We start from the raw sequence: 13,376 nt of genomic DNA, 5'->3' as shown, positions 1-13,376 counted from the left end.
TTTTGTTATTGTTCTTTTTTTTACATTTTTAAAGATGTGGGGTACAATTCAGGATTAGGTATACAAGTGGTCATTGTACAGGTAAAGTTTGGGCCTCCCTTTGGCTCCCACTTTGCCAGGTTTGAGATCAGGTACCCTTATTGATGTGTTCTCCCCCCTCCCCTGGCAGTATCGCGCTACTGCCAATCCCTTTTTTATAGTATTACAGTAAATGGTCAGGGTCTTCTTATGAGTGAGAACGTGGTTCTCAGTTCTTTGCTTCTGTGATAGATAACTGAGTATTATAGACTCGAAATCCATCCGAGTTGCTGCAAAGTCCGTCTTTGTTTGTGAATGTGTAATATTCCATTGTGTATATGTACCACTTTTTTTTATCCAGTCCAGTTTCAATGGGCAGCATGGTTGGTTCCATGGATCTTCAACTTCTATAAGCCAGCTCAGAGGTAGTTAATATGTAGGGAATAGGCACAGTTCCAGGTAGGCTACCTTTGGAACTGTTCTGAGGGGACTAGTTGGACCCTGGACATCTCAAGAAAGGGTGGCAAAGATGGGGAAGTAGGTGGCCATTGGATGATCTTTTATGCTGACATGATCTGTACTCATATGAGAGATCTCAAAAACCTATTTCCTGATTTCAACAGACCCAACCACCGGAATTTTGGTCATTGGAAATCTGACAAGTTTTGAACAAGGTTATTACCAGTGTACTGCCATCAACAGTCTTGGCAATAGTTCCTGTGAAATCGACCTAACTTCTTCACGTAAGTTGACAATGTAACTTTAACAGTTTCTCCTTAAGTTAAGTAGTCTGGCCTGTCAGCCAAATAAATGAATTAGGATCCCTGGTTAGTGCTTCCTATTTCTTGACTTGTGTGCTTTATTTACAGGTTGATATAATGAATGGCCATCCTAGTATCTAATGCTTACATAATATTTAATATTTACCTCACACTGCTCTAAATTCTTTACAAAAAGTAATTTGCTCAAGCTTCATAAAATCCCTAGAAAGTAGGCATTACTTTTCAATAAATAAAGCAATAGCCTCACTGATGGCATCAGGCTGAATTTCTCTTCGTGATGCTGTTGGTAAATCCAGGTGACTCTGTAGCTATGTCAAACATATAGCTTGCAAAACTCTGCCTCTGATAATTATATGAATAATAACACTCGGCCGGACGCAGTGGCTCAGCCTGTAATCCCAGCACTTTGGGAGGCCAAGGCGAGAGGATTGCCTGAGCCCGGGGGTTAGAGACCAGCCTGGGCAACTTGGTGAGACCTTGTCTCTACAATAAATCACAAAAACTAGCCGGGCGTGGTGGGGCGTGCATTGGTAGTTCCAGCTACTTGGAAGGCTGAGGTGGAAGGATCACTTAAACCCAGCAGATAGAGGCTGTGGTGGCTGTGAGCATGCCACTGCACTGCAGCCTGGGCAACAAGAGTGAGACTCCAATTCAAAATAAATAAATAAATAAATTAAAACATTCATACCCACAATCACAGTAACTAATATTTGTAGAGCACAAATTATGTTCCAGACACTCACCCAGGTGCTATATGAACATCATTTCACTCATTCCTCCCAACTAGCCTATTTAGGGAGGCAAAGTATAATATATTGATAGCCTCACTTTACAGAAAAAGACACTGAAGCTCAAAGAGGTAAATGACTCACATAAGGTCATCCGGTTAGTAACTGGTAGAGTCAAGGTGCCTCTAGAACTCAATCTTCCAATTCAAACGTGCTTACTCACTCTCTGAGCATAGGACTTAAGCGCCCTGAATAGTCAAATTGGGTCAATCCAGGGGCAAGCCCTTACAAAAGGATGTCTCACCAAACTTCTCGAGGACCACATATTAACACTTAGAATCTTGTTATTTTTTCCAATGTACTTTGAATTTGTCATTTTAATATAGTCCAAGAGTGATAAATTCTACTGGATCATCACTCTTCCTATGCAGTTGAGCTTTCTTTTATTTGTCCTAAAAGTTGCTCTTTCATTCTAATGTCATTTTCAGCTATTTTTCCTGCATCATTTCTGTTGTTTTTCTTTAGATCTCCTCCAATCCTTTTTTGCCTTCCCAGAGATAAAATATACTGCAGATGTAGAGACACCTAGGATTTGGACTTGACTATCACTTCCTTTCTAATCTTTCCAATGATGTTCAGCATTGCCTCCCTCTCTTCCTCCCTTCCCCCTTCCTTCCTTCTTCCAACGTTTATTGAATATGTACGATGTGCCAGGGGTCCGTTTAAGTGATGGAGACAGAGATTAAGAGCATATATGTCTTACACTCAAGGAGCTCACAGTTCAGCTAGAGGGACAACGCACAAAAACTAAAATGTGTTGATTGCTATAATAGAGCTCTGCACAGGAGGCACCAAAGGAGGTATAATTATGCTATAGAACTTGGGGAAGCTTTACTGGCAAAGTACTATTTGAGCTGGATCTTGAAGGAACTTGCAAAACCTGTTTCTTCATCTATAAAATGAGGATGTTGAAGGATGACAGTAGAATAGAAGGCTTAGGAGGGCAACCAGTCCATCCTGAGGTAAGAGGATGGAGAGCTCCAGAAGGCATGTTTCTGATGAAAAATAATAAGAAACCAAGAGATTATCTGATGTGTTTGAATCGATTGAAAAAAGTATAAGCCAGATGTGGTGGCTCCCGCCTGTAATTCCAGCATTTTGGGAGTCCAAGGATGGCTTGAGCCCAGGAGATTGAGACCAGCCTGGGCAACATCGCATAAGAACTTATCTTTATAAAAAAATAAAATAAAATAAAATAAAATAAAGAAAGACATGTAATGGTTTTTCTGGAAACTTGGAGATGAGTGATAATGCATTAAAGAAAACTAAACAAATTCTCAACTGAGACAATTATTACCTCGGGGAAATTTTTAAAAATGTTATACAAGAAAAAACCATAGTATATCATGTCCCTTGGCTGTGAACAATATTTCATAGTCATAATGCTGCAAACTTTGATTTAACTAAAACTTGTAATAGAACTATATTGGAAGAATGTGGTGGGCTGAAGGGGAAGTGGTGTAAAAGAGCTCAATCTACAACTTCCAGAGTAGGAAGGTGAAAGGGTATGATGAAAACGGAAAAAAATCAGGACATATCAGAGCAAGCATACCAGAAACATAGAAGGAAGAAGATTTAAAAAAAAGAGTTGAGTGGTTACCTTTAGTGAATGGAACTCAGAAATGGGAAGGAATGGGGCAGTAGACTGTAGGGGAATGTTGTTTTTGTGAGAGGTGTAGTAAAACTATTTAACTTTTAAAAGTATTCACATGTATTCTTTTAATCAGAAAACATTAAAGGAATTATTATCAGGCAGTTCAACTAGCCTCCCCATCTCAAAATATAAGATGTCCATCCTTGTTTGAGGGGAGGCAAATGGGGATGAGCTGGTTTATAACCCCAGATGTGAACTCTCAGAGACAACGCCTCATGGCTTTATCAGCTGAATCATCTCACACTCATTAAATTTCTCTATAGACTAATGTAACAAACCAGATGCCTATTTATCAAAATGGGTATTTCCCTTTCCATTGACTAGAATGTGTGAGGCTCCTTGGTGAGTATGGATGCTGGGGAGAAAGTTTTTAGGGATCTAGTTCACCTATGCGTTGGGAAAACCTGGTGAAATGTCCCTGCCTATAACAGAGGCATATCTCTGGTGATCCAGATTGCAGTTCCATGGTGTCACAAGACTCTCTTCTCTAAACTCCATTTCAAAAGCAGCCTTGCCTCCCCCAGGTTGGCATATTTTATTCTTTATGTGTGCAAATATCAGTGGTTAAGGCACATAGTCAAGCCAGTCGTTTTTCTTTTTCCATTGTAAGTCCAACTGGCAAAGTTCAAGGGATTTCCATTTTTCCCCTCAGCATATACAAGTCACTTTCCTGCTATGTGAATGGCACAAATATTCCCCACTAGTCATAAATGCATAGGCATGAACCGACAATATATTCTACTTTATTAACCAGCTGCTTGTGTCCTCCAGATCCAGAAGTTGGAATCATTGTGGGGGCCTTGGTGGGTACCCTAGTAGGTGCTGCCATCATCATCTCTGTTGTGTGCTTCGCAAGGATCAAGGCAAAAACAAAGGAAAGGAAGAGAAATTCTAAGCCTACCACAGAACTCGAGTAATCCCTTATTTTGTTGTCTTTACTTGCACACAACTATTTCTCAAGCATATCTCTTTCAGTCATCAACTCTGAAGCAGTCATTTTAGCATACGATATCAGAGGTATCTTTCTGCTTACTCTCATTACTTTTTATAAAAGGAATGATATGGCTACCATTCACCGAGAGCTGTGTGCCAGACTCTGTTCCAAGTACTCTATGTATATCAACTTATTTAACCATCACAACTCTTTTAGATTCAATAAAATGTTTTAATATATCATATTAACATACTTGGATTTATACAAACACTTATAAAATATAATTTTAAATATTTTTATGATACAAGAGGCCCACAAAGACAAAAGGGCCTAGGGTCCACAGAAGTCAGAATATGGCCCTGCCACAGTCCATGCTCTTAGCCACTCTATTTCTTCTCTAGTATATATCACACTCATTCATTTGTTCATCCCTCCATCTCCTTGCTTCTAAAACTATACATTGGGTGCCAAATGGGTGCCAAGCTTTGTGCTAAATGGAGTGGGAGATAGAAATGTATCAGAGCTATGGATTTGGACCTCAAGGACCTTTTTAGACTTATATACTCTTTCATCCTGATATCAGTTTTCCTACCTTTTAAACACTGGTCTGTCTGTCTTGAACTTTCATTATATTGTTGAGACCTAACCATTCTGAACCCAAAATGAAGCCTGACAGTGAGTCAGAATATCAGAAATAACAGACTGCCTCAAGTCAGAGGCTTATGGTCACTGAAACTACAGAATGTATGGTTCTTTGTGAAATTTCAAAGTTAGTTTTTCCCTAACTTGGTGTTTTCTGGCCCTTCTTTTTTGCAGGCCTATGACAAAGGTAAACCAAAGTGCAGAGAGTGAAACAATGCCAACAGAAGACGCCACCCAACTAGAAACTTTACCATCTTCCATTCATGAGACTGGCCCTGCTACCATCCTGGAACCAGACCATGAGCCAGACTCTATCCCGGAGAATGCTGCAGGACAGGAGCCTGTGCCAGTGCCTGACCTTGAGATTGAGCTAAAGCCAGAGCCAGATCTGGAATTGGAACTGAAACCCGAACCAGAGCTAGAGCCTGACATTGTAGTTGAGCCCTTAAGTGAAGATGAAAAGGGAATGGTTAAGGCATAAGCTAGTGGCCTAAGTACATTCATCATTAAGGAACCCATTCCCAGCATTTGGATTTCAGTTGACCTAACCAGCCCCCACCTCCTCCCTTCATTTTGACCAACCCTCTTCTAACAAGGTGCTCATTCCTACCAAGTACTCAGAATAAACAGGCCAAGATAACTACTAAATAAACAAAGGTTCCTGTATTACTGGTATAGAGTACTAACAATTTGACTAACATGTGTAAGCATAACAAATAACAAGGCAAGCAATTTTTAACTTAGTTGGAAGCGTTTTCCAACAGTACCTGTCGTATTTCTGAAAATCTTATTTCTCTACTTTTAGCTACTCTTGATGATGTTCCACGTGCACATATGACAAGGTAGCATTCATTAGATTCTAAAAATTAGTTGTCAGGGCTTCTCTATTCATTTTTATATTCACCACTAAGAACTCACTAGCATTATTTCATAGATTGGCACAAAAATTCAAAAAGAAAAGAATATGTAAAGAGTACATATCAATTGGTACATGACATTTAAAACCAGATAATTAATGTTTCATTCATCACGTTAGATTTTCCTTTTTCTGTTAGATTTTTCAAGGAGTCATCCTGGTATCCCATGTCTGAGTATAGCAAATTTGAAAAAAATAACCCATTTTTAAATGCCACATAATAAACAGGCAAGCATTTTCAAATACTTTTTCTTTCAGTAAACACAAAATGTTGGTAGTATAGGTGATGTACAATCTAGTCTTTAATGGGTTATTATGTTATCACTGTGTCTGATGCTATCTATTTTGAAAGGGAGACTTAAAAAATGTTCCAAATGAACACTTAAGATCTATTTTAAATAATCTCTGCTAATTATTTAAATAATTTGTTTTGCTGTTTGTACATTTCACATTAATAGAGATATCAATATTGCATAGATGCTAAATATTAACTAAAATGTACTGATATAACCTCTTCTTCCCCGTTATAAAACTTTTTCATAATCATATTTCACCCATATTCCATCTTAAAGAAACTTACAGGTAAACGTATCTTTCCACTTGTGGAATCAATCATATTTTAAATCTTACTTTAAGGCTCAATAAATAATACTCAAAAAATTATTATTTTAATGACTCTTAAGGTAAATCTTTTTTATAAACAACTTTATTGACATATAATTTATATATGATAAGCCACACATTTGAAGAGTACAATTTGATGAGTTTTGACAGAGAACACACCCATGAAACCACCACACCCATCTAGGAAGAGAACATTTGCATCAGTTCAAAATGTTCCCTCATGCCCCTTTGTGCAGCCCACCATTGCCCTGGATCTAAGCAACCACTGATCTGTTTTCAGTCACTAAAGATTAGCTTTGTCTTTCCTTGACCCTTGAACAAATGAGATGATACTGTATGAAGGGGGCGAGGTCCTGGAATTTATTTATAAAAAGTGGCGTGTTTATTCTTAAATGTTTACACTTCAGACACCTTCAAAGTACTCTCCATTAGCTGCAATACACCTATCAAGACGCTTTTTCCACTGCTCAAAACGGTTTTTTAACGAGTCCATTTTGATGCCTTTTAGTGCTTCCGCCATTTTTTTGTTTCACCTCTTCCACATCGGCAAAACATTTCCCTTTGAAGAGTATTTCCATCCGAGGAAGCAAACAAAAAATGTCGCTCGGGGTGAAATCAGGTGAATAGGGAGGGTGGGGCATGAGGATCATGCAATTTTTGGTCAAAAACTGCTGAGTGCTCAGCATGGTGTGGGCAGGTGTGTTGCCATGGTGGAAGAACCAGTCACCAGTTTGCCACAACTTGGGATGTTTTTTCTGCAAATCATGACACAACCTTCTCAAAGCTTCCAGATAAAAACTTTGGTTGATCATTTGACCTGGAGGAACAAATTCTGAGCGTACTATAAGGGGCCTGCCCTCCAAAAGATAATTCCGTGGTTTTCTGGGTCCCTCATCGTATGTCTGACTTCCTTCTAAGGCAAATACTTTTTAAATGAAGTAATGATTTCTAATTTATCACAGATTTTCATGTAAAGAATTTTCTTAAACTGTAAATTCCTTTTTAAGTAGATTATACCCGTAGAGACTAAAATAGAACCTTTGTAGGTTTTAGAATGGGTTGAAATGGAAATTAATATTACACTTGTTCAGTGCCATGGAGAGAAGAGATAGTAAACTTTCCTTTATGTATATTCTTTGATGTGTTGATTTTCAGCCAATCTCAGGGATTTTTGAAACACCTATAATTCCATTACAGACTAAATATAATACTGTAGTGTATGGTGTCTGATGGGTGCAGGAAGCAAAATGATGAAGGTCTTAGGAATGATCTAATATTCAGAGTTTAAAAACTAAGCAATAAGCACGTAAGCATGTCTATTACCAGAATGTCTAAGTAGCTGGAATTCATTCTTCCCTTCCATTTTTATGACAGAGGCAAATAAGAAAAGAGACTGACACATAATAGTCAATAACTATACCTCAAAATTTCTGATGGATCAGTGCTACCAGGAAAGAAGGCACTATTGGCAGTCTTAATAGAACTCTGTCCACTGTTCTGTTCAAAATACTGATGAATAGTTGCATCAGTGGATTGTAACCTTTTTTGAGGTCATGTTTTTTGAGATCACCTTGTGAATCTGCTGAAAACTCTGAACCCATTTCCATTGTAAAATGCTTATACACACAAAGTCACATACAATTTTAGATAAATTATAGACTCCCTGAATCCAATATTAATAACCAACGACTTAGATAAAAAACACAGAGGGCCCACTTAATAAATTTGTGAATGACTTGCTCCTAGGGGAAATGACTACTAGGTTGTAAAACAGAATGATGATTCAGAGATCTTGGTAGTTTGAAAGCTGAGCTGAAGTCAACATAATGAATTTGACAGTAATAAATGGAAAAATCTGGATTTAAAAATATCAAGTACATGTTGCCCAGGTAGAAACCCTAGCTGAGCAAGGTTGGGAAGCATGTGAAGATAATCTGAAGTGGTACCTTTGGATATTTCCTTTCAGTGCCTTTCCTGGCCTTGTGGCACCTTACTTTCCAAACACCCAGGATTCTCATGTTCCTATAGCTCAGTGATCCATTCAGTTCTGCATCCCTCAGGCAGGATTCATTGCTCAGGACCTATCTCTGCCCTTGCCACCCTTTCAAAATGTAGCTGTTTGGTAACCTGTTCTTGTCCAGTGAACATGAGCTTTCATTACTCAGTGATCTTATTCATGTTGATAACTTTTTTTTTTTTTTGAATTGGAGTCTCAGTCCATCATCCAGGCTGGAGTGCAGTGGCACACACACAGCCACCCCAGTGTTGACCCGCTGAGCTCATGTGATCCTTCCACCTCAGCCTTCCAAGTAGCCGGAACTACAGGTGCGCGCTACCGTGCCTGGTTAATTTTTTAATTTATTATATAGATGAGGTCTCACCAAGTTGCCCAGGCTGATCTCAAACCCATGGGCTCAGGCATGGGCTCTTGCCTCAGCCTCCCAAGGTACTGGGATTCCAGGTTTGAGCCAGAGAGTATTTATCTTTTAAAGAGCATTCTTGAACACAGATAATCCTCAATCCAAAGAGTCTAAATGTTGGAATTTCAGCTATGAGAAGAAGAAGAAGGAGGAGGAGGAGAAGAAGAAGAAGAGGAGGAGGAGGAGGAGGAGAAAGACAAGAGTAAGCGGAGGAAGAAGAGGAAGAAGGGGGGAGGGGGAGAAACCGCCTTCTCAGTCCATCTCAAATCAAACCATGTGGGTTACCATCCATTCAACCTACTATGAGTCAGTGCAACTCTACCCCAGTCTCCTTAATACATCCAGAATACACTATATATTTATGTTTGCAATGAATCCCGAGACTCTGTAAGATAATTATAACAACATTCTGTTCAATAAATCTCACTTAGGCAGAAAAAACGAGCTCGTGTGTTAAAGAGCTTTCCAATAAGGAAATAAAATGGGATTTTTCCTGTTTACTCATCACTGAATCAGAAAATATTCTAATTATTTATTAATATTCTAATTATTTATCTAATTATATTTCTGAATAATTTTCATTCAGAGAGAGCACTGATTTATTTTGCTGTAAGTAGTTAAAATTTAAGTAGGTAATCTCAACCAAATCTCAAGCCAACCTTGGGCTTCTTAACTCTTCATTCTTGTTACCCAGGAATATTTCTAGGAACTTCTTTCATCTCTTAGTTTCTGCTTTTAGCAACCAGAGTATTCTAAAGTCAACAGAATAGCTTTCTGGCTGTAGATCGTTATACTCTCCAAGTTCACTTGTTTCTTCAGTCACCCAAGTGTACTTTGTCGAATGGCTACTATCAACCAGGACAGGACTGTTGCCAGTGCTGGTAGTACAAAGGTGAGCAAAATCAGAGTTAGACTTAAACCTCATGAAGTATACCATTTTGCTAATGACGACAAGTTCTTAGATGTTATCAACAATAGTGTGTTGACTGCAGGAGAGAAAGGCTAGAATTCGTACTGTACTGGGGAGGGCCTCCAAATTATAGTGATCTGTCATAAAAAAAAAAAAGGACTAAAACATAGTAATTCTTGACTAATAGCTAAGAAACCATGTACATATTAAATATCTCTTAGGTGACTTTCCCCTCAATATTGTATGCTGAGTAGTTAATATCTGCAATTTTACATGGGCCCATGTAATACTCAGGTGTGATGAATTTTCAGCAAGAATTTCAGAAATAGAAGAGAGTTTTGAGATCAATAGTACTCAACCTTTTTCAACTCCAGCACACTTGAGGGTTTTCACACACACAGTGGCTCACTACTAATAATGATGGGGCTGAAGGTGGGAGATGATGTAGATTTACATTCTTGACTGGGCGCAATGGCTCATGCCTGCAATCCTAGCACTTTGGAAGGCTGAGACAAGAGGACTACTTGAGCCTAGGAGTTCAAGACCAGTCTAGGCAACATAGCTAGACCTCATCTCTGCAAAAACAAAAAGTTAATTGGGCGTTGTGGCATGTATCTGTAGTCTTAGCTACTCGGGATGCTGAGGCAGATGCTGAGGTGGAAGGATCATCTGAGGCCAGGAGGTTGAGGCTGCGGTGAACCGTGATTGTGCCACTGCACTACATCCTGAGTGACAGAAAGAGATCCTGGCTCAAAAAAGAAATAGAAAAAAGAATTACCTGTGGGGAAGACAGGAAGGGGTAAGTATACTTTTAGAAAAGCTGGTTCATTTTTATATAGTCCCACCTAGCCCTCATAGTGAGGAGAGGTAAAAAGAAATTATACAAAGACTAAATCCAGATTCTTTGAATCCCAGCACAATGCTCTTTCAACTGCACTAAACTACTAGTTTCAATGAAACAAACCCAAGTTTAGTAATGGAAGATTGTTTTACAATGTCTACATGCTGAAAAAGCTTAGAAAGGGCCTCATAAAATGTTCAAACCAATCAATAAAGACTTAGTAATTTATCTTTGAAGCTTTGATTTAAAATCAAAACAAATAATTCAGAGATGATAATGAGGGCTACAGAAAACCAAAAAAAAAAAAAAAAGCACATAAAGGAAAACTGTTCCTTGACTCACACTTCAGAAACCCAATGTGTGGGGTTTCCACACCAAGCAATTCAATCCTCTGTGGTCACCAACTGGGAGTATTATGATTTAATTTAGTTCTGACACTAACTGCCTGGAGTTAGTACAGAACCCACAAGTCAAGAATTAGATTTCACAAGACTGCCCCCACTTTAGATGCCAGTAATATCAAGTGCCCACGGTTCCCACACTTCTGTCCTACTTGGCTATACATTGGAGGTCCTCACAACGCCAAGTTTGATAATTCGCTATGACTCACACAACTCTCTGTTTATCAGTTTATTATAAAGGATACAGATGAACAGCCAGCTGAACAGGTGCATAGGGCAAGGTCCAGAAGGGTCCCAAGCACAGGAGCTTCTATCCCCATGGAGTTGGGGTGCACCATCCTCCTGGCATGTGGATGTGTTCACCAACTCAGAAGCACAGAGAGGATTTTTATGGAGGCTTCATCACACAGGAGTGATAGATTAACTCAATGTTCAACCTCCTTCCCCTCCCTGGAGAATTGGGGAATGGGGCTGATAGCTCCAAGCTTCTGATTATGCCTTGGTCAGTTGTTAACAGCCCCCTTTCTAAGGCTATCCAAGAGCCCACCAGGAATTGCATCATTAAAACTAAAGATGTGCCTATCTCCCAGGAAATCCCATGGGATTTAGGAGCTCTGTGTAAGATACCCCTATTACCCCCAACACTCAGGTAATTACAAGGGTTTTAAAAGCGGTGTGTCAAGAACTGGGGGCTGAGACCAAGTATGTATTTCTTATTATGTCACAGCCAATTTAAAGAAAAGTACCAGGGCAGCTATTAGAACTAATCAGTTACAATCAAAATGCCAGAGTACTGTTCATTTGATCCACTGCTTTTCAGTAGAAGCAGAAAAGAAAATGAACTGGGATCCAAGAAAGTAAGATTTTAGTACTGGCTTTTTCAGTAGCTCTGGATATTTTCAAATCTGTAAAATGAAGATGACTTCTGCCTTCTTAAAGGCTATGGTGAGAATGGATGTAAAAACTTATAAACTAAAAACTGTGGTAAAATGATACTATTGTAGAACCCACATCTGTTGACAACTGATTCAGTATTCGTTTTTCTTTCACCCAAGAATTCTTAACCTTTTAGGGAATCACAGATCCCTTGGAAACTTTGATGAAAGCTATGAATTCTCTTCCCAGAAAACTTCACATACATATTTTGCATTCAATTTTAGGCAGTCAATAGAACTGTGAAGCCAGAATCATAGACCCCAAAGTATAGAATCCGCATACTATATCAAATGTGCCAACAAATTGATTTGGGGGCTTGACAGTGTAACAATATGGAAAAAGAAAGCAGCAGACACAATCATGTAAGGAATTCATTGTAGTTGGGGTAGTTAAGAAATTGGGAAATCAAACACCAATGTCATACAATTAAATTAAGTAAAAAATTATGTAGTAAAATGAAGATTTACCTTGAGACTCACAGAACCTCACTGAAACTGTATTCTCTACAATAGATATTTAGGAATGTAAAATTTTCCAACTGCTTCCATTGATCGATTTCTTCCATCCGATATTCTGTTAAGTTTTACAATTAAATGGTCATCTTTTTAAAGCTTATTCTTGAAGTAACTAAAAAACTGCTGATCTTGAATCAGCTTTGCCTCTATAGGATTTCCTATAGAACAGAAATCAATTTGGTCAATGTCCAAGGCCATTAATGTCCTTAGTTTATATAAATCAGTGATCTAAGTATTGTTTAAAAATCACTTTACTTAAAATGTCAAAAGTCTACAAATTACCTGTGGCTTGGTTCCATCTGTGTTGCTTATTGAAGAACAAGGATGAGTTTCCTTTTGCACCCACAAAGTCTATTACCTCAGATAATAAACTTAATATTTATGAAGAATAAATACCTTCAGTCCTAACAGACCTTATTAGACAAAACTTTACTCTGATCACACTACAAAAAATTAGAAATTATTTCCTCTGCAATCAACTCTACCACCAGCATTCAGTAAAGAGAGTTTTGCTCCATAAGATGCCTGCCTGATTGATGTTTTCAATAATCCGCACTCAAAATATTTATGTAAAAAGAGTTTGTACATCAACAACACAGTTTGTGTTTACAAAACTCATTTTAGCTACTGGTTATTATATCTTTGACCTAAAATTAATGCAAGTTTGTGGGCTCACTTGGATCACTTATTTCAAGCAATATTTGTAAAATAAAATTCAAATTGAAAAATAATTTGAAGAGTCACTTGGAGTTCATTAGGTTTTATGACTAGTATCATTAAAGATTCTTCCCTAAATTGAGCTTGCGTTTATACTTATTGATTTCCTTTTTTTCTACATTTAATTAGCAATTCAGATGAATACCATTTTTAAGGATTTTAACTACAGTTCAAGCTTTACTAGTTTTGCTGACTTTAAAGCTACAAAAAACTGAGAAACGTCTTTACTAAGGATTTTAAGGCATAACTGAATGTGATTTGAAAGAAACATTGACGGG

The 13,376-nt window shown here is 38.2% G+C and overlaps 1 protein-coding gene across 2 annotated transcripts in view; it reads left to right on the top strand.

The window, feature by feature from the left end:
- VSIG1 (V-set and immunoglobulin domain containing 1) overlaps nucleotides 1-5,518 on the top strand; it is a 34,483-nt gene extending 28,965 nt beyond the window's left edge. Inside the window, exons 6-8 of one of the 2 annotated variants that reach the window (XM_008072183.1) lie at nucleotides 642-761; nucleotides 4,014-4,155; nucleotides 4,993-5,518. In XM_008072183.1, the coding sequence (XP_008070374.1) occupies nucleotides 642-761; nucleotides 4,014-4,155; nucleotides 4,993-5,299 (569 nt within the window). In that variant the 3' untranslated portion in view covers nucleotides 5,300-5,518. The remainder of the gene's footprint in view (nucleotides 1-641; nucleotides 762-4,013; nucleotides 4,156-4,992) is intronic. The other variant, XM_008072184.1, reaches the window with a different exon arrangement.
- Nucleotides 5,519-13,376: the final 7,858 nt, after the last annotated feature.

Source organism: Carlito syrichta, unplaced genomic scaffold, assembly GCF_000164805.1.
Source record: "Carlito syrichta isolate Samal-C Ts95f unplaced genomic scaffold, Tarsius_syrichta-2.0.1 Scaffold314870, whole genome shotgun sequence".
NCBI lineage: Eukaryota > Metazoa > Chordata > Mammalia > Primates > Tarsiidae > Carlito > Carlito syrichta.
The sequence above is the reverse complement of the archived record's forward strand: the minus strand, read 5'-3'. Positions and strand labels throughout refer to the sequence as shown.